At 40.8% G+C, this 16,351-nt stretch overlaps 8 protein-coding genes across 9 annotated transcripts in view; 3 read left to right on the forward strand and 5 right to left on the reverse strand.

Annotated features, from left to right (window-relative positions):
• Positions 1 to 16,351, forward strand: part of LOC145703270 (S-adenosylmethionine synthase-like) — a 48,692-nt gene that overhangs the window by 3,868 nt on the left and 28,473 nt on the right. The window lies entirely within an intron of this gene.
• On the reverse strand, positions 499 to 2,461 carry LOC145704145 (aquaporin-7-like). Its single transcript, XM_081781583.1, has 3 exons — positions 1,403 to 2,461; positions 813 to 1,320; positions 499 to 773 (listed from the first exon to the last, which is right to left on the reverse strand). The coding sequence occupies exons 2-3, from the start codon at positions 1,078 to 1,080 to the stop codon at positions 640 to 642; spliced, it is 402 nt and encodes a 133-aa protein (XP_081637709.1). The 5' UTR covers positions 1,081 to 1,320; positions 1,403 to 2,461; the 3' UTR covers positions 499 to 639.
• Positions 4,300 to 9,119, reverse strand: LOC145702337 (nucleotidyltransferase MB21D2-like). Its single transcript, XM_081779558.1, has 11 exons — positions 8,863 to 9,119; positions 8,651 to 8,820; positions 8,412 to 8,491; positions 6,053 to 6,274; positions 5,847 to 6,005; positions 5,599 to 5,804; positions 5,411 to 5,554; positions 5,219 to 5,368; positions 5,022 to 5,178; positions 4,889 to 4,977; positions 4,300 to 4,823 (listed from the first exon to the last, which is right to left on the reverse strand). Exons 1-11 carry the CDS (start codon positions 9,082 to 9,084, stop codon positions 4,587 to 4,589), a joined length of 1,836 nt encoding a protein of 611 aa, XP_081635684.1. The 5' UTR covers positions 9,085 to 9,119; the 3' UTR covers positions 4,300 to 4,586.
• Positions 6,535 to 8,392, forward strand: LOC145702339 (uncharacterized). Its single transcript, XM_081779560.1, has 3 exons — positions 6,535 to 6,681; positions 7,732 to 8,121; positions 8,162 to 8,392. Exons 1-3 carry the CDS (start codon positions 6,576 to 6,578, stop codon positions 8,263 to 8,265), a joined length of 600 nt encoding a protein of 199 aa, XP_081635686.1. The 5' UTR covers positions 6,535 to 6,575; the 3' UTR covers positions 8,266 to 8,392.
• LOC145702338 (uncharacterized) lies at positions 9,093 to 10,669 on the reverse strand. The gene is made up of 7 exons (XM_081779559.1): positions 10,597 to 10,669; positions 10,413 to 10,501; positions 10,267 to 10,357; positions 10,040 to 10,183; positions 9,812 to 9,896; positions 9,382 to 9,504; positions 9,093 to 9,294 (listed from the first exon to the last, which is right to left on the reverse strand). The coding sequence occupies exons 1-7, from the start codon at positions 10,613 to 10,615 to the stop codon at positions 9,147 to 9,149; spliced, it is 699 nt and encodes a 232-aa protein (XP_081635685.1). The 5' UTR covers positions 10,616 to 10,669; the 3' UTR covers positions 9,093 to 9,146.
• Positions 10,701 to 13,673, reverse strand: LOC145703267 (rab3 GTPase-activating protein catalytic subunit-like). Its single transcript, XM_081780603.1, has 7 exons — positions 13,089 to 13,673; positions 11,905 to 12,959; positions 11,641 to 11,863; positions 11,309 to 11,584; positions 11,101 to 11,256; positions 10,913 to 11,051; positions 10,701 to 10,869 (listed from the first exon to the last, which is right to left on the reverse strand). The coding sequence occupies exons 1-7, from the start codon at positions 13,507 to 13,509 to the stop codon at positions 10,746 to 10,748; spliced, it is 2,394 nt and encodes a 797-aa protein (XP_081636729.1). The 5' UTR covers positions 13,510 to 13,673; the 3' UTR covers positions 10,701 to 10,745.
• LOC145703022 (inhibitor of growth protein 2-like) lies at positions 13,875 to 16,306 on the reverse strand. 2 transcript variants are annotated; one of them, XM_081780329.1, is made up of 6 exons: positions 16,023 to 16,306; positions 14,645 to 14,828; positions 14,446 to 14,602; positions 14,247 to 14,403; positions 14,131 to 14,195; positions 13,875 to 14,079 (listed from the first exon to the last, which is right to left on the reverse strand). In XM_081780329.1, the coding sequence occupies exons 1-6, from the start codon at positions 16,077 to 16,079 to the stop codon at positions 13,968 to 13,970; spliced, it is 732 nt and encodes a 243-aa protein (XP_081636455.1). In that variant the 5' UTR covers positions 16,080 to 16,306; the 3' UTR covers positions 13,875 to 13,967. The 2 variants fall into 2 exon arrangements, with proteins under 2 accessions (XP_081636455.1, XP_081636454.1); XM_081780328.1 differs by having other exon boundaries at positions 14,645 to 14,840; positions 16,035 to 16,305.
• LOC145703023 (charged multivesicular body protein 2b-like) lies at positions 14,217 to 15,862 on the forward strand. Its single transcript, XM_081780331.1, has 4 exons — positions 14,217 to 15,050; positions 15,089 to 15,144; positions 15,186 to 15,445; positions 15,489 to 15,862. Exons 1-4 carry the CDS (start codon positions 14,995 to 14,997, stop codon positions 15,747 to 15,749), a joined length of 633 nt encoding a protein of 210 aa, XP_081636457.1. The 5' UTR covers positions 14,217 to 14,994; the 3' UTR covers positions 15,750 to 15,862.

The following is a 16,351-nucleotide window of genomic DNA, read 5'->3' on the forward strand; positions in this document are numbered from 1 at the left end:
ACTGCTGGATTGATGTGTCCAGGTCCTTTTTGCCTGGCAAAATAGACGCCAAACATGGCCCCGACTCCCCAAGAAATGTGAATTTGAAGAGGACTGCCGCGGTCAGAATCGATCGTATTCACGGCGATACTGGCGAGTCCGAAGCTGTTCGAGAGTTCTTATTTTGGCTTACGTAAGGATAGATAACTTGATTTATGATTCTAAGCACCTGCAATCAAAGGTTTCTCATTTTACTACTCGAAATTCTTATAAAAATTTTACTATAAGTAATTTAATGAACCGTAAATAAAAGAAATAAGAACACCTTTCCCACATAAGATCGCCGTGCCCAGCATTTCCGCGATGCATGTTTCAAGCAAACTTTGCATGTGACCAAGAATTTTGAACGTTCAAAACTCCCGAAAATAGAAATTTCCAAAAAGGGCGTTTCCAAAAAAGGCGTTTCTCTTTCGACTGCTGAGTCCGGTATTTGCTCTCGATCGAACGAGTTCGGAGAATACAAATAGAATTATTGAAGATTTGTCCTTGGACCTTTTTTGTGGAAAGTTCCCAGGAAAGTTCTACAGTACTTTTCTTAGTTCATAGATTGCTTTATTCTAGTAGATAAATAGTGGCAGAGATAGATTACATTTGAAAATTCTAGAGCTCAGTCGTATTTTTGTTCTCGTCGTTTTTGACATCATCGATTTCGTTTCTTCTCAAACAGCTTTTGCAAGTTCCAAGATCAATCCAATAATCACCTTTGATGAAATTATCAAAGATGAAATTCGCCACTAGAATTCATTAAATCAATTCTCTAATCAAATTCTTACAAATAGCGCCAATAAGCGGACTAATAATCGGAATCCACCAATACCACGAAATCAAGTCGTTTCCTCTCGCAAAACTGTCTGGGAAACCGACGAGAAAGATGAAAAACCTCGGTCCGATATCACGAGCAGGGTTGATTGCATAACCTGTATTCAGAGAGAAGCATATTCCGTAGGTCATGACAGCGACTCCTGTGTAGAGTGGGAGGAGCGTGAGGTCGGGCTTGTGTGCTGGTTTTGACTGGGCGACTCCGTTGATGGAGAGAATCATAAAGGCGGTACCGACTTTTTTGGAGGTCACAAATGAGTTGATTCGAGAATCAGTAAAAACTTTGATCTCCTGCCTATTGAACTGACCATTGCCTGGCCCGTAGTCACACCCATTCTCGGATAAGTTGCAAAGATAGACGCATTATTTAGATTAACGTCGATATCCATATAAACCCAATAAACAAGCGCTGCTGCAAGAAAAGCTCCAATACATTGGCTTATAATCATTAATATTCCATCACTTTTCCAAGAGTTCAAAACTTCAAATTCTCATGATCTTATGACTAATCCCACAAAAGAAAAAAAGATCAAGGAACTCTCACATGACATCAATATTTCTTCTTAAAAGCTTGGCGAAAGTAACGGAGGGATTGATGTGCCCAGGACTCTTATGCCGTGCACAGTAGACCCCGAACATAGCGCCAACTCCCCAAGATATATGCACTTGAAGAAAGCTCCCTCTTTCTGGGGCAATCGTATTCACGGCTATACTAGCAAGTCCGAATCTTCAACGAGGAGATTGATGTTTTCCGAATATAACATTCGAAAAATGTTTATCTCTCGATTTTTATCATTCTTTTATTCTATTAGCCTCTCTTGAAAATGACAGTTGAACTTTTCGCATTTTGAGAAAGACGCAATTTCTAATGGCACAATTGTAGTCATCGGAAGCTAAAGGATTGAGAAGAGAAAAGTTAGACGCGCAGGTCTTTAAGATAGACAGCAGTCACTCAAAATGTCTGTCAGCATGATTTCTTTCCGCTGAAAATACGTGGTGAATTCAAGAATGACTCTTGAAGAGTAGACAAAGAAATGAAGAACACTCCTCAACAGTAATATTGAATAAATGTCGAACTTCAAGTTGGTAGTGTCTTTTTCTATTTTATTAGATTCTCTTCTAAATGAGACTTGAAGTTTTGTAGTCATAGCATCTTTGAAAGCTGAGAGAAAATGAATAGACAAGTGGGTCCTTTTCGAAGACAGCACTGACGTGCTTTTTTTAAGGTTACTGTATTTATTTCTCCCACTTACTACTTTGAATACCCAGAACATCCTATATATTTGGAATCAGTGCAAAAAATCTAGAAACTTGACCGTAACCGATTCTCAAAAATCACTCCCGGTTACGATTCTAGAGCCGGAAATGCAAAAATCATGAACCTACGGTACCTTAAGAACCCCTAGACAATGGCATATTAAATTGAGTCTTGCATCATTTTAGATTTGTCTGTGATATAATAAAGTCTAGATGAGCTCTTTGTCGATTCTAGAGCCAGTTCCTGATGACATTTTGTGATATAGCAACTTCTAATTTTTAAATTTTATCAGTTTTCGCCTCTAGAACCGACTAAAAAAAGCTATCTTACCTTTATTATATCACAGACAACTCGAAAATGACACAATACTCAATTTGATATGCCATTGTCTAGGGGTTCTTTAGGTACCGTAGGTTCATGATTTTTACATTTCCGGCTCTAGAATCGTAACCGGGAGTCATTTTTGAGAATCGGTTACGGTCAAGTTTCTAGATTTTTTGCACTGATTCCAAATATATAGGATGTTCTGGGTATTCAAAGTAGTAAGTGGGAGAAATAAATACAGTAACCTTAAAAAAAGCACGTCACTGCACTTAACATGTCTGTCAAAATGGCTTTTCTCTGCTGAAAATATCTCGATAAATTGCCGTTAGATTCAACAAAGGCTCATCGCTAGTTGAACAAGAAGGATATAATTTGGCCATTTTGTAGAAAACGACAAATAATAAGAATTGTAAAACATAGTTCAGTACATGCTCTTATAAGAAGTGCCGAGGGTTGTTTCAAATAACATAAGTGATAAATGAAACATAGAAATTAGTTATTATCAAGGAAGAGCTTCTTTTTGATTACACAAGTTCTAAAGTAACCGTGAACCGGGTAGATTTGTTCTTCTGACTAAACTCGGTTTCGCAAAATCTGCGATTTCAATTCTCCTTTCCCGCATAAGATCGCAGTGCCAATCATTTCTGCAACGCAAATGTCGAACAATCTTCGCGCATTACCCATCGCCATCGTTGAGTAGATGACCTCACTTCCCCAAAAGGCGTTTCCCGAAAAGGCGTTTCTCTTTATACGGCGAGTGTTGATTATCCAAAAGTATCCAACGTGCAAATTTTATCACGCAATTAAATCAGATTCGGATGAACTTCGAAAAAAGAGCCGGTCTCGTTAAACTTCTCTGACTTTTTTCAACTCCGGAAAAGATTTTATCTTGTTAGTGTCTACCTTCTAATGAATAGAGGAGCCTGCAAGGCTTGTCAAAAAATGAGTCATGTCTTTTGGCGAGAATAATTAAGGGGAGCACGAAGCAAAGTCTTGTTGCTGGATTGCAATAACGATATTTGTGATAAAAATCAGTGAAATCACAATTTGAACTTCATCGTACCAGGATTAAATCTTACTGAACTGAGAAAGAAGCGTCCAAACTCCGGGAGTACAGTACGAACTTCTTAAATTTCCGCCATGGAAAGCCCACGATAAATTGACGCCTTTATCGGCAATTTATATTAAGGAAAAGGCTTTTATCTGATGAAATTCTGACTCAGGTAACAGATAAACGGGCGACGGAACGACGAAGATGAATCCGAGAAATTTTCCGATATCACTCCCCCGCGCCGCTCTGGCGACATCCCCAACTACTATAAAAGCGTCCGTATCTTCTCAGAAGTAGTAAAAAGAAAAAACCCTCAAAAGAAAGATGAAATTTCTTAAGACTCTTCTCGCAATTCTCTACCTATTCTGCCTCGTTTCTGCTGACTTACTGTACCAGAATCGAATACAGAACGGAGTCTGGATGTATAAAAATGGACTGCGACCAGGGTCTCGAAAAATTGGAAGTGCGGTGGGTGTGGAAACGCGCTCTCGAGCGCTCCACTTCTGCGCGCTGGAAGTGCGTGTTTAAAAAAACATCCACCGCACGTCCAAATTTTCGAGACCCTGACTGCGACGAATGCTTGCTCCACGAAATCCGACCTACAGAAAAAGCGTTGACGAAAATCAACGATCAAGAAGAAAAAATCTCTTCAAACATTATCATGGAATATCTGCATAAAAATGAGCCTCAGCTCTTGATTATGATGCCTTTATCACCTGCACTAATTCAATTTCGATAATTTGCTTGCTTCAGTAAGCAATCTATAATTAAAAAAGAATAAGAAAGAATTTTAATTCCTTTTTTCGAATCTCGATAATTGATGTTTTATTAAAAGTATTTTTTTTTTCATAAAAGAAGGAAGCTGGAAGCTAGGTATGTATTTGGCTGGAAATAGAAGTGTCTTTTTATGTTGGAAATTAGATTAGATTACTTTGGTAGTTCGTTCATTTTCATCGTTGAAGCAGGGATAAGTTGAATATACAAATTCGACATGTCGGTTAAAAAGTTATAGAAGTTCAGGTTTTTTATAATGTTTGTGGACTGAAGATATGTTTCAAAGGGAGTAAAGGCCGAATGAATAATAAAATTAAACGCCTAGGTAAACTTTTCATCGACGCGGAAATGAGCGCGAGTGACGTCGTTGGGATTGATGAAGACAGAAATTGAAGATCCTTTATTTTGTTGAACCATTTTCTTGACCCTTTCAGCAAGGGATTCTTGGGACTCCTCAACTTGGGGGTCGTTGACTCGGACATGAGAGTAGAGCGCTTGACCGGTGGAGTCGATTCCCGAAACGACACGCTTTTTGCCGTAAGACTGTTCATTGTGAACCTAGAAGCAACAATGGTAATCATCGAAAATTAATCAGTAAGAAATGCGCGGTAAAAGTACTGTACCTGAGTGAGGCCTCTAGCAGCAGAAACTTGTTCTAGCGCGTTTCGTATCTGTTCAACTGGATCTGATCGTACCATAAGAATAATTTGGGCTGATCAAACATGGTCAATTAGTGTTAAAAAGCTGGCTAATTACCAAGTGAAAGAATAGTAGCATCGTCAGTTTTGTCAAGGAGATTTACATGTGGAAGAAAATATGAAGGACAGGAGCGGGTGAGGAGGCATTTGAGCACATCGTCTATCAGTCCACAGAAAAACGAGGGTATTTCGTCTTCTCGGGAAAGATATTGATTCTAGGAAAGCGTTGATATACGAAGTTGTTGCAAGTCGTACCTGAACTCGGTCACATGCCCAGAAAAATATTGCACGAAGAGCATAAGGTCTGAGAATCGTCTTCTGCCTCGATAATGCTCGAGCCAGAACAGTTCTCCAGCAGTAAAAGACTTTCATAAATGGCTGTGGAACTAATTTCTTTAGTTGAACCTAAATATCACTTTTCACATCTATTTCCAAAACGTCTCTTACCTCAGAACGAGCAAAACAAAAGCGCCAATCCGTTGAATTCCTCCCTCGACCAGGGAGCAAGTGGAAAGCTCCAGCTGCGTCTGAATGTCTCAAACCAGCTCGCTGCCAAAATTTTCCTGTTTCTTGAAGCCACGGAGCTGCTACCTAAAAACTCTTCTAGCCTTTCGTAAAGCCTCTCTCCCAATTACCTGTGGCCAACCTCGAAAAGATATGCAAGGAACAAGATCGTATAAAATTCTAGTTCCTCCGGCCATCAGAATCAGAGTGAAAGCTCGTTTTGGACAACCAGCTGGAACTGCCAACAAGATCTTGGGTTTTCCCTTCTTTTCTTCTATTCTCGCTTCTTGGCAAATTATTTCGAGACATTTTAGAAACCAGTTCCACACTCGTAGGGCTAAAAATCATTATTCGAATCGCAGAAAAGGGGACTTCTTACAAGAAAGTCTTTGTTGGCCAGAAGGTTCGGTGATGAGCGAATCTTGCCATAATCTGTGATTATCCGGATCATTCATCATATCTATCGGAACTATGCTTTCTCCAGGCTCACAGCCCTTCAGATCTAGCTGCTGCCGCTCATTTGCTCGCATAACTGGCACTAGAATTGGCAAATGAAGAACACGACTTTCAAGAAAATAAACGAACCTAGTAAAGTGTAGTCCAAGTCAAAATCTTGCCCCCTCGTAAGAACCAACTTGTCGTAATCGAGGTCGATGTCTAGAGGATTTTCTTGCTGAACTGGTGGATTATTATCAGGGCTTGTCGATTCTGTCGGTAAATCTAGCGGTTGCTCTTGAGGAGGAGGGATTGTTTCGGATTCAGGAGAAACAAGAGCTTCGCTCGTTTGTTCGTTGGCAGGACTCGTATCTGAAAAAGAACAGTTCATGTCAGCGCTGCTTTTTCTGGAATTTCACGGTAAATTTTCCAAAAACACGCCGCAAATAAGCTTAATGCAACGATATAGGCGCGCAAAGGTCATCTTTTTAGGGATAAAGGAACTCATGACGTCTTTGAAATTAAGTAAAGTTGCGCAAGTTGTAATTTCTAATCGCCGAAATATCAACCCCAGCTTCGAAGCATATATAAACAGATCCAACCCTTCTACTCATCATCTCACTGATCTTGAAATACTCGAGACAAGGAAAAAACCTTAAAAGTCACTTTCAACATGAAACTTTTTGCCACCTTTATCGCCATCGCCTCCGCCCAGGAGTACAACTACGAGAACCAAAACTACGAATATGCTGATAGCTACGATTACGGCACTACAACTGGTAAGTCACATTCTTTTTCAGCTTAAAAATAAGCTAATGAAAGATAGCGTAAGAAAATTGTTAGCATCGCGTAATTTTCTTAAGAAAAAGAGCTAACTACTTTTTTTATTCGTATCAAATAAAGACATCTAAGAGAATACATTTTAATTGTTCAACCGAAGTTGTACATCTGATATGACGCTGAGACGATTCGTCTTTGCCATCAATCAACAATCTATAGGCATAACGCACAAAAAATCGACTTTTTATCTGAAAGTCGTAGAAAGCTAATTTTCACCTATCATATAGATTTTTGTGCCCAGACAACGTTTCAACAAAAAAAAATTTCAAAAATTTAAAATTTAGTACTTTTTTAGTACCCCAAAGTTGTCAAAAAATTGATTTTTCGTGCCATCCAAGCTACGGGGTTGTAAGTATGCTCATTCGAAAGAGCACAAAAAACTGAGTCAGATACATCGAAAAAAAGGGGTTCCTAGGGGGGTTCCCCAGATTTTAGGGGTTGAAAATCACAAAAATGATGAGTCATCACTCAAAAATGACCCGATTTGACCCCGAAAATGAACTTTTTATGAACTTTTGACTTCAGATTCGAACTCTGGGGTACTAATTTACTGTATTCCCATTGTTTTAGCAAGAAATATCAAAAGTTGTTTTTTGACCGGAAATGACGTCATCACACGATAAAGCGAATGAAACCCCAAATTTGGCTGATTTTAAGGGGTTTTTCATCCCTAGAATCCAGGGAACCCCACCAGGAACCCCTTTTTATTGATAATTCTGACTCAGTTTTTTCCGCTCTTTCGAATGAGCATACTTAGAATACCGTAGCTTGGATTGCTCGAAAAGTAGTCAGAAAAGGGGTGAAAAAAAGTACTAAACTGTAACAAAAAATTTTTTCCAAAAAATTTTGAAAAGTCATTTTTGGTGTTTTAGTTGCTCCCAAAGTTTCAAACTTGCATCTATTACAGGGAAAAAGTTGATTTTTTTGTGCGTTATGCCTAACAATCTAGTAGATTATCTACAAAACTCTGTGTAACAAAGAAATTCTAGTCGCCAATGAAGCCGTCACTGAGCAGGTTGCCGCCGCTGTTGCTGATCTCGCCGCCAACGCCGTCGCTGCTGGCCGAAACTACGGTAACAACAATAACGCCTACCCAGCAAACAACAACTACCCTTCCTACCCTGCCGCAACTGGGCTCCAGTGCTGGCGATGCGATGCCGACTCGTTTGAGCTCTGCGAGAGCACTGGCTCCGTCCAGACTTGCCAGGCAAACGAGGGCTCCTGCGAGCTCGAGATCCGAGAGCGCAACGGTTACATCATGCAAATCCGAACTGGCTGCAAAGCCAAGGACGCTTGCGAAATGAACATGGCGCAGAACTTCAAGCAGCAGAATCCTCACTACACTGAGTGCCGACCGGAACCTGGATACACTCACTCTGGTAATCAACTTCCCATCGCATTTCCCTTAACCTTTTTAAGTCTGCCGACAGTGCTGCAGTGAAAACCTCTGCGTCAAGGAACCAAGCTGGTGGTACCCAACTACCCGAACCGAGTGGGCTTACAAAGGCGAATCTGGTTACTAAACAACTTGAAAAATCTTCCGTCTCTAAGTGAAACTCAAAACTGGACAATTAACGAAAGAAATCCTCTATTCTTTCTGTCACTTCCCCCGCTCTTGAAAATTGCTTTAATAAACCGCTCCCTTATAACGCTCTTCGCCTCTTTTTACCTGAAATTGTGGCTGTAGAATGTAACTCGTCAGATAGTAAATCGACGTTACTTCTTTCGGACACAGGAGATGTAAGAGAACTAAAAGATTCTGTAATAATCTGGAAAAAGGGATGTTTTGGGCTCGGCAATCTATGCAGAAACCTGAGTCAGGGTTCTTAAACAGCTTTTGTAAAAATCTAATCCGAGCTCTGACTCAGATTTCTACACAGGTGATCAAGCGAAGTGGATCTTTTTTACCTTGGATCCGCGGAGGAAGGAGCAGAATCCGCAGAAATAAGTGGAGGTGGCTCAACAGGAGGTTCTGGCGTAGGCCTTGGAACTTGAACTTCCAAATCTAGTGTTCCATCTCGCGAAGCTCCCGATAGCAGTAAATACTCGTTTGCCCCTGGTAAACGACCGTCGATCGCCTAATAAGCATTAGGAGAAAGAGAAAGATGAAGAAAGAAGACCTGAATTTTGCCTAGTAGAGTAAAAAGATGCTCCTTCATCGAGTGGACTTCGAGAGCCATCTGATCGTCGAATTCATGCCGATCTTGATTATCAAAAAGCTCGATCACTTGATTAAGACTTTCGAAACTCGCTCCAGAGGAGAAATCGACTTTGGGCAGCGAGCGACGCTCTCCATTCTCGCCCCCGCCGTTTCCCATTGATCCAGGCGGGAGGGCTATCATTCTAGAGCAGTTCTTTCTTAGTACAAAATAGTAGGTTGCTTGAAATCTTTTGCTTGTACAGTTTATCGAACGTTTGAGAAATCGTCGCGGCCAGATGTTGAAATAAGGCCAGCTGTAACTATTTCTACGCCTCGATCGCCGAGTTTATATAACACTTCTTTTTTCGATTCTTCGTCAGGTCGGATGACGGTTATTTTTCCAGTCACATCACTAGTGATAAAAGTAAATTGGGAAATCGATAGCGAATTGGGCCTTTTAAGGTGTATCGAAGGGGTCTCAAAAAGAATAAAAAGGTACCTCGCTAGTCCAGTCTTCAAATTCTGCAAAATGACCACTTGGTCAGAATTGTGCGCCCAATATCTCGCGAAATTTTCGTCCTCTTTTTCACTTTTTCTCGGCGTCAAACTAACACACAATCTCCTAAAAAGAGCGAATAGATATTATTTGGTCCGAGGAAACGTTGTCTGTAATACCCTCTAATCTTTCTGAAATCGATCACGTGTTCAATTGATCGTTCAAAAAGAAGAAGAGCTCAACTCAGGCTCCCGAAGGAACCTGTCACGCATTTTTTAATTATTGAGAGTTTTAATAACTCAATTCAGTAGCGACTGCGTGGAGCACCAAAAATATTGAATAATTTCAATAAGTACCAAGCAGGCTAGTTTCATTTCACAAAGAAATGAAACAAAAAGACTTCTTTGTCTTAGAAACTAAGATTAATTTTTACCTTTCACTGTCGATAAGTCGGTCAATAAAAGCCCTTAATTTGAGGTATTTATCATCTGTTTCAGGAAGAAGGCTGCAAACAATATCTTTTACAAGGAATTTTCATCTTGAAAAGAGGGGTCACAAAAATTTACCGGGTCATAAAGATACCAATAAAGCCCCCCCAGACAGCTTATTGGGCCCAAAAATAATAGACAGTAGACCAAGATTTAGCCAGAAAATTCCTTTCCTAATCCATCAAGCACAACAAAGTCTTTCTCCGCAAAGCTGCTCACTAATTTCTCGATTGCTTCCAATAGATCTTGCTCTGAATCGCAAAGCTCCGCCCCATTTACAAATGAGACTTTGCAGGAATTGGAGTTGGAGTTGTTGCCTAAATGAAAAAGCAATTTACAAACGCCAATTTGAACCTTTTCAATTTCAACTCTTTTTTCTTTCGATTTTTCTTTTAGTTACCTGCACTTGACTTTTGATTCTTCTCATTTGATTTTAAAGTTGAATTCGCTGCGGTAATGGTGAATTTGGAGAAGTTGCATCGCTCGGCTGCCTACTGGAGTCGTGGAAATAAATAAGGCATTCAGAAAAAGGGGTGAAAACCGCACCTTGCTCCAGGCTGATTGGAAGTCCACAAATGAGATGATTCTTGCGCTGTTGCCAAGTTCAATCGCTCTTTGTACTCGAGCAAGAAGCGCTTTTAGGGTTTATTTTATCTGGCACTAGTTTATCGAATTAAATCTGTTTCATAATAAATAATTACAGTTACAGTAACTTATTATAAATCCTTTCCGAAACGACTAGTCTGCATTGGCGAAGTACAAATGAACAGCTCATTCTCAACAATATCTCCTAAAGCTGCATCCATTCTAAATATTTGAAAAGTGAATTTTAAGTATTGCGGACTTGCTATTTTCTAGCACTAGAACTTAAGAAGAGGGTTAGAAGAAGAAAGTATTGTCTGAAGAAAAAGCACCCGCCATTCTGAATTCACTTGGCGTTACAGAAGCGTACAGTCGTTGCGGAAGTTTTGCGCTTACTGGAACTGGTCGGTTCACCATCGCGCTAGAATACGATTGAAAAGAGGGAACGAGGTTGTTTTTAATACCGAAGAATGTATTCTCTATTTGATGGGCTGAGATTTATCAAAGAATAAGGAGCCTTAGGTGAATTTTCGTCCACTCTGCGGGGCGCCGAATCATTAATCTTTTCAAGTATTATCTTCGCGATTGGTCCTCGTGCAGCTCCTAAAAACAATTCAAAAGTTCGACCCTTCTACTGCAGACTGTGGCTCACCTTGAATGACTGTTTCCGGGGAGGAGAGGAATGATTTGTTGAAATCTTTGACGATTTCTTTGGCGTCTCCCGATTCGGAAAAGTTCAAATCAAGCCAAGTCAGTCTACCCTGGAATGTCTCTACAGTTGACAATTGATCGGCTACATCTTCGACCGCTAGAATTTAAATTTGAAAGGTTTTACTTGTGATTTTCATTCAGAAACTTACCTTTGATAGATAGAGCATCATGCTGGCACAACTTTACCGTATCGCTTATTGGTATCATTTTGAACAAACACGCATCGTCGGAAGGAACATTATTGACCGCAGTAACGAGAGCTTCATGAATGATATTCGGCGCTAGGAATTTACATATTCTATCGACATGGAGGCTTTCCAGCTCGGTGAAAATGTCGTTGGCGACAGAAGTGTCATCGAATACCCGTTTTTGCCTTGAAACAGGTTCTGCTTTTGTTGTTGACCACAGATCCACCCAGTGGTTTCCTAAGAAAGCTGTTATCGAAGATCGGCTTTGTAGTGTTATACGGTATAACTTATACCTGGTAGGGTCATTCGAGCAGAAAGGCCGTTTTCCGTTGAAAAATCCGTCGGAGAGTGCCACCTCACGAAGTCTTCAAAGACCGCTCCTGGATTAGCAGCTTTGAAGGCGGACATATCTGATGAAAGCATCGTCGATTGCATCAAAATTCGATTTTCTGCCTTTTCATTCATCAATGCTTCTTGTTGTGCTTCCAACATATCTTCTGTCATGGGCGGTGGTTGCTAGTAAAAATGCTAAAATCCAATTGAAAAGGGTTCTTTACCTGAGTGATTGGAATATAAAGAGTTTTGTCCGGGAACTTCAGCAGCTTCAGGTCCGTTTTCTTCTCCCTCCCTTCTGGAAGATCTTCATTTTTGATCATTTCTTTTGAGTCATCATCTGCATCGAAAAATTCATCATCCGACTCTTCGTTTGACTCTTCAGAGTCCGCCAAAGATTGCCTCCTCTGTTCAATCGCTGTTTTCGAGAACAACTTGCCCTCGCGAAGCAACTTACATTTGATGCAATACTGGATCATTTCAACCTTTTGCTGGAGGAGCGAAAACTGCAGCTGTGGGTGTTTACTTTCAACGCAGGGGAGCAACGTCATACTCTCAAAATGCGATCTCAGTAGCTCGACGAACTTTCGCCACAGAAGAGCAAAACGAACCCCGACTTCCTTCTCCCCCATCAAAGCGTGGAAGATCGCCAAAGTGAGCTTTTGAACGAGCGAGTTTCTCGGACAAGACTTCATTTTCTGATCCAACTCTGGGCAGGTAGACCCGAGACCGGTGCTAGAAGGGGTGATCAGATCGTCAGAAAATGTGACAGCCATGATGTTTTCGATCTCTTCGAGGATGCGCTTGGATCTGCCTTCGTGCTGAACATTGGAGTCGATAAAACCGGTGATGTTGCCGGTCATTTTATTGAGATTCACGACTTCAGGTTGGCTGGAAACTTTGTCGAGCGGGTTTTCGGCTTCTGTCGATCCACCTTGACTGTATCCAATTTGAGAGAGGTAAAATCCGATCGGCATCGCATCATCCCAGAGCTTCAGGAATGCTCCAAGCGTCGTTGCCATGGACGTTTTCGGGTTATTGTTGTAAACCGGTCGGACTGACCATTGTGGGGCTTGGAGAGGATCGAGATCGGTATATTCGGGAGTGTCGGACACGAGATCTTCGGAAACGATCGGCCAGGAGCATGATAATTGAAGGAACTCGATGGGAGAAATCATACAACCCCAAGGAAGAGTTGAGTATTTGCCAATTCGGACGGCTTTGGAAGAAAAAGGGAAGGGAAATTGCACGGCGTAGGTAAGACGAACGGATAATTGAACTAAATTTTAAATTAGAGAGAGATTTCAAGATCTTTAGACGCACTAGATGTCCAGAGATATCTCTTGAATTCCAGAGATTTTACTAGATGCCTAGAGATGTCCGGCAACGTCTAGGATTAATTTTCTACCTGGTAAAGGAATCGGAGAGCGAACTTTAGACTTGAAAACGTGCAACAACGAGCTTAGATTTGAAATTTCCCAGTGATCAGTTTCCTGTCGCCGGTTAAAATGAACCACATCGAATTCTGTCGAGCAACCACCGCCAACAATCGCTCCAGTAAACATTCCTCGGTTTTTGTTTTTGATTTCTAGCAAGAAAGGAAGCTCACAGTTTGCGTTGAACAAGGCGAGATTAAGGGCTGATGAGACGGTAGAGATTTCCGATTGATCCATTAGATTCGTTTCGCTCGGCGTCAGCACTAGAAACGCGCGGAAACTGTACCAAAGCGCGAGTGGATGACCTCTTGGCATGAAATCGTTGCACCTGTCACCCAGATCTTCCATTGCTACGGGGATTTGACGCTTGTCTTCTAGGTCTTCTTCCGCCATTTCAAAGCCAGGCTCTTTTTCCTCGATTTGAGCGGCATGGTACTCGAGATCGAACGATTTTCCAAGAAACTCGACGCTTTTCGCCTTCTTTGTCCAATTCGCTTGAGCAAGAGCGTTTCTTTCTAGCGCTGGGCCTCGAGTGATTGTGTCCGAAAATCAAGTTCAAGCAAAGTTTCAAAAGAAAATTTCGGGGCTAATTTTTGAACTCGTATCTAATCCCCATTGACGAATTTGATCTTCAAGGAGGGCGACAAACTTTTCCAGCGGACTGGCAGTCGTGTAATCTTCAATTTCGAATATATCCGACTCCGACATTTTATAACCGGCTATCACAACATCTGGACATTTGTAATTAGACATAGACATATCAGATTCGAAGATTATTTATTGCAAAAAGAAGAATAATTGTCATTGAAAATTGAAAATCTGTGAAAACAGACAAGAAGATGAGCGATTTTTCAGGCGCTGATTTCAGAATCTTTTCGTTTTCTCCCTCGGCCAGGTGTTTTTGCGGGCTTGCAAGCTGGACAGAACCATTTTCCCTTGGGCTTGGAATTGATTCTCACACAACTAAAGAAATCGGCGTGTTACAGATTTTTTGAAAAAGAACAAAAACTGTACCTGAAATGAAACCATCCGTACTGGCATTTTGAGCTGTCGCATCCGATCATGTTCCCATAAGAAACCTAAAAGAAGAGGTTGCTTTTTCGATTTCTTCGGGAAAATAGGTCTTTTACCTGTTGGCAGAAGCAGTAAGTTTCTTCATTCGGGTCGACTGGCTTTGGAATCTTGACTTTCTCTGGCCAAAAGTCTCCCTTCCCTCCCGCTTTTGGCGGTTTTTCGGACTTGGTTTTGTGCGCTTTTGGGGATATCTCTTTTTTTTCTTTGTGCTCCCTTAATTTTTCTGCTTAGAAGAAGAAAGGGGGTGTTCCTTACTTTTTTCGTCGGCCTTTGGTTCCGCTAGAAATATGCTTGTAGCTGTGCTTTGGAGAGCTAGCAGAAACAGGAGATGTTAGGGCTTCGATTTTTGGATTTTCTGGGGACTTTGGTTTTCGTGGAGATGGCTCCAATTTGAGCTCTTCTGTAGCATCATCTGAAAAATTGAAAATAAAAGGAGGTTTGTCTGTCTTCTTACCAAGAATCTCTTGAATATTCGCCAAAAGCTCGATTTTCTTATCTCCCAGAGTCTGTAGCGATAGACCAAGTTGTTTGATGCTGTTCACATTTTGCGGCTCATCTTCTAGCTGCTGTTCTAGCGCGGTTAGGGTCTGGAGAAAGTGGTATTGGACTTGGCGGAAAGTCGAAACACTCGTTTGTATCTTCACTGTGTCCTATGTTCATCAAAACTGGCAGAAATGAGTCAGAAAGAATCAATTTACTTAGCATATCTTTAGTACTAGTTGCGCAAATAGCAAAAAACTCGAGTAGGAAAAATCTGCAAAGGGGTAGGAAAAAATCAAAAATACCGAATCCCGTTCTGAAATTATGCCGCTTTTTGGAAAGAAAAAGAGTATAAAAGACAAAGAACGAGATCAAAAAAGGTTAATTGGAGATTTTTAACGATAAAAATAATTTTAAGTGAATTTCGAAAAGCTAAAAGGGAGATAGAAAGAACGAGGCAAAGCCTGAATAATGGTAGTATAAACGATCGTTTTCCTCAATATAATTTATTTTAGACGAGAAAAAAGCCCTCGCTGAAGCAAAAAAAGCAGCGAAACTTGGCCACAAAGACGTGGCAAAAATCCATGCAAAAGAAGTGGTCCGTATTCGGAAGCAACGAACACGAAGCTACACCGCTGGTGCTCAAATGAGCTCGCTGCAGAATCAAATGAAGGTGATGGAGGCAAACAATCGAATGGCAAAAGCGATGGGTGCTTCGGCGAAATCCATGGGGCAGATGAATAAGGGCATGAAGGGGATGCAGAAAGAAATGGAGGTAGCCTCTTTTGTACCCTTTTCGGCATGTCCTTTATTTTTAGAAATTCAAAGAGCAAGCCCTAATCATGGAAAACACTGATGATCTTCTGAACGATGCGATCGACTCTGCTCTTGGTGATGGCCCCGATTCGGATCAAGAAGTCAACGACGTTCTTGGCAAGATCTTCGGAGAACTGGATCTCGAAGTCGGAGGAAATATGCCCGTCCTACCGGGCCACAACCCTGCATTATCGACTGCGAGTACTCAGCCGCCCAATTTAGATGATTCGGATGAAGAAAATCCTTACGATTCAAGAAGATAAAACCAACAATAAATATTTACCGTTCTGATTTTAAATAAATTATCTTCAATATCTGAAAACCCTTTTTTCCGACAAAGAAGACCATAACACCAGAGATAGTTATTTTCTTCAAATAAAAATTTATAATAAACTCTTATGAATATTTTAAATGCAACGACTTGAATATCACACTTCAGCCACCACTGGAAATAAATTTTTAACAAGCACATAACAAAATTTTTATGTCTGATATCTACTGACTTTGATAAAAATAAGATGAGAATTTCTATGAACATTTCCTGGCACAACTTCCATCGTTTCTATCCATTCTTCAATTTTCTCCAAATCCATTCTCCGAAATTCGTTTTTCAAAAAATCGTTCTTCAAATTTCTGCTCTTTTATCAATTTTCTTTCTTCTGAAAATTCCTTTCGCCAGCTCTCTTATTCTTTTTTTTTCTTTTTCTGGTGGGAAAATGCTTCTGAATGGCTGAAAAAGCTGATAATTGATTATTTCTTGATTTTTCGAAATGAAAATTGCGGCGCGGCGGGTTTGCGCGAGGCCGTGTCAATTTGAAATTGACGAGAAAATAGTGACTCACTGAAACCATGAATCTTTCCCCTT

Source organism: Oikopleura dioica, chromosome PAR (genome assembly GCF_907165135.1).
Source record: "Oikopleura dioica chromosome PAR, OKI2018_I68_1.0, whole genome shotgun sequence".
Lineage (NCBI taxonomy): Eukaryota > Metazoa > Chordata > Appendicularia > Copelata > Oikopleuridae > Oikopleura > Oikopleura dioica.

Bases quoted from the DNA above. Each gene is read 5' to 3' on its own strand.
- LOC145702339 (XM_081779560.1), top strand. From the start codon at position 6,576: ATGAAACTTTTTGCCACCTTTATCGCCATCGCCTCCGCCCAGGAGTAC. The intron at 6,682-7,731 runs GTAAGTCACATT...AAGAAATTCTAG, and splicing joins CGATTACGGCACTACAACTG to TCGCCAATGAAGCCGTCACT. The intron at 8,122-8,161 runs GTAATCAACTTC...AACCTTTTTAAG, and splicing joins ACCTGGATACACTCACTCTG to TCTGCCGACAGTGCTGCAGT.
- LOC145703267 (XM_081780603.1), bottom strand. From the start codon at position 13,509: ATGGCGGAAGAAGACCTAGAAGACAAGCGTCAAATCCCCGTAGCAATG. The intron at 12,960-13,088 runs GTAGAAAATTAA...TTTAAAATTTAG, and splicing joins CTCTCCGATTCCTTTACCAG to TTCAATTATCCGTTCGTCTT. The intron at 11,257-11,308 runs GTAAGTTTCTGA...TTTAAATTCTAG, and splicing joins TGATGCTCTATCTATCAAAG to CGGTCGAAGATGTAGCCGAT.
- LOC145702338 (XM_081779559.1), bottom strand. The intron at 9,897-10,039 runs GAAAGGAATTTT...TCCTTGTAAAAG, and splicing joins TGTTGTGCTTGATGGATTAG to ATATTGTTTGCAGCCTTCTT. The intron at 9,295-9,381 runs GTACCTTTTTAT...TTTTATCACTAG, and splicing joins TTGAAGACTGGACTAGCGAG to TGATGTGACTGGAAAAATAA.
- LOC145702337 (XM_081779558.1), bottom strand. From the start codon at position 9,084: ATGATAGCCCTCCCGCCTGGATCAATGGGAAACGGCGGGGGCGAGAAT. The intron at 6,275-8,411 runs GTAAAAAGAGGC...GTTCTTTTTCAG, and splicing joins TTCTACAGCCACAATTTCAG to ATACGAGTCCTGCCAACGAA. The intron at 4,978-5,021 runs GTAATTAGCCAG...ATGTTTGATCAG, and splicing joins TGCTACTATTCTTTCACTTG to CCCAAATTATTCTTATGGTA.
- LOC145703022 (XM_081780329.1), bottom strand. From the start codon at position 16,079: ATGGATTTGGAGAAAATTGAAGAATGGATAGAAACGATGGAAGTTGTG. The intron at 14,404-14,445 runs GTAAGGAACACC...AGAAAAATTAAG, and splicing joins ACCAAAGGCCGACGAAAAAA to GGAGCACAAAGAAAAAAAAG. The intron at 14,196-14,246 runs GTAAAAGACCTA...CTCTTCTTTTAG, and splicing joins CTTACTGCTTCTGCCAACAG to GTTTCTTATGGGAACATGAT.
- LOC145704145 (XM_081781583.1), bottom strand. From the start codon at position 1,080: ATGATTCTCTCCATCAACGGAGTCGCCCAGTCAAAACCAGCACACAAG. The intron at 774-812 runs GTAAGAATTTGA...AATGAATTCTAG, and splicing joins TCCGCTTATTGGCGCTATTT to TGGCGAATTTCATCTTTGAT.
- LOC145703023 (XM_081780331.1), top strand. From the start codon at position 14,995: ATGCCGCTTTTTGGAAAGAAAAAGAGTATAAAAGACAAAGAACGAGAT. The intron at 15,051-15,088 runs GTTAATTGGAGA...AATAATTTTAAG, and splicing joins AAAGAACGAGATCAAAAAAG to TGAATTTCGAAAAGCTAAAA. The intron at 15,145-15,185 runs GTAGTATAAACG...AATTTATTTTAG, and splicing joins GAGGCAAAGCCTGAATAATG to ACGAGAAAAAAGCCCTCGCT.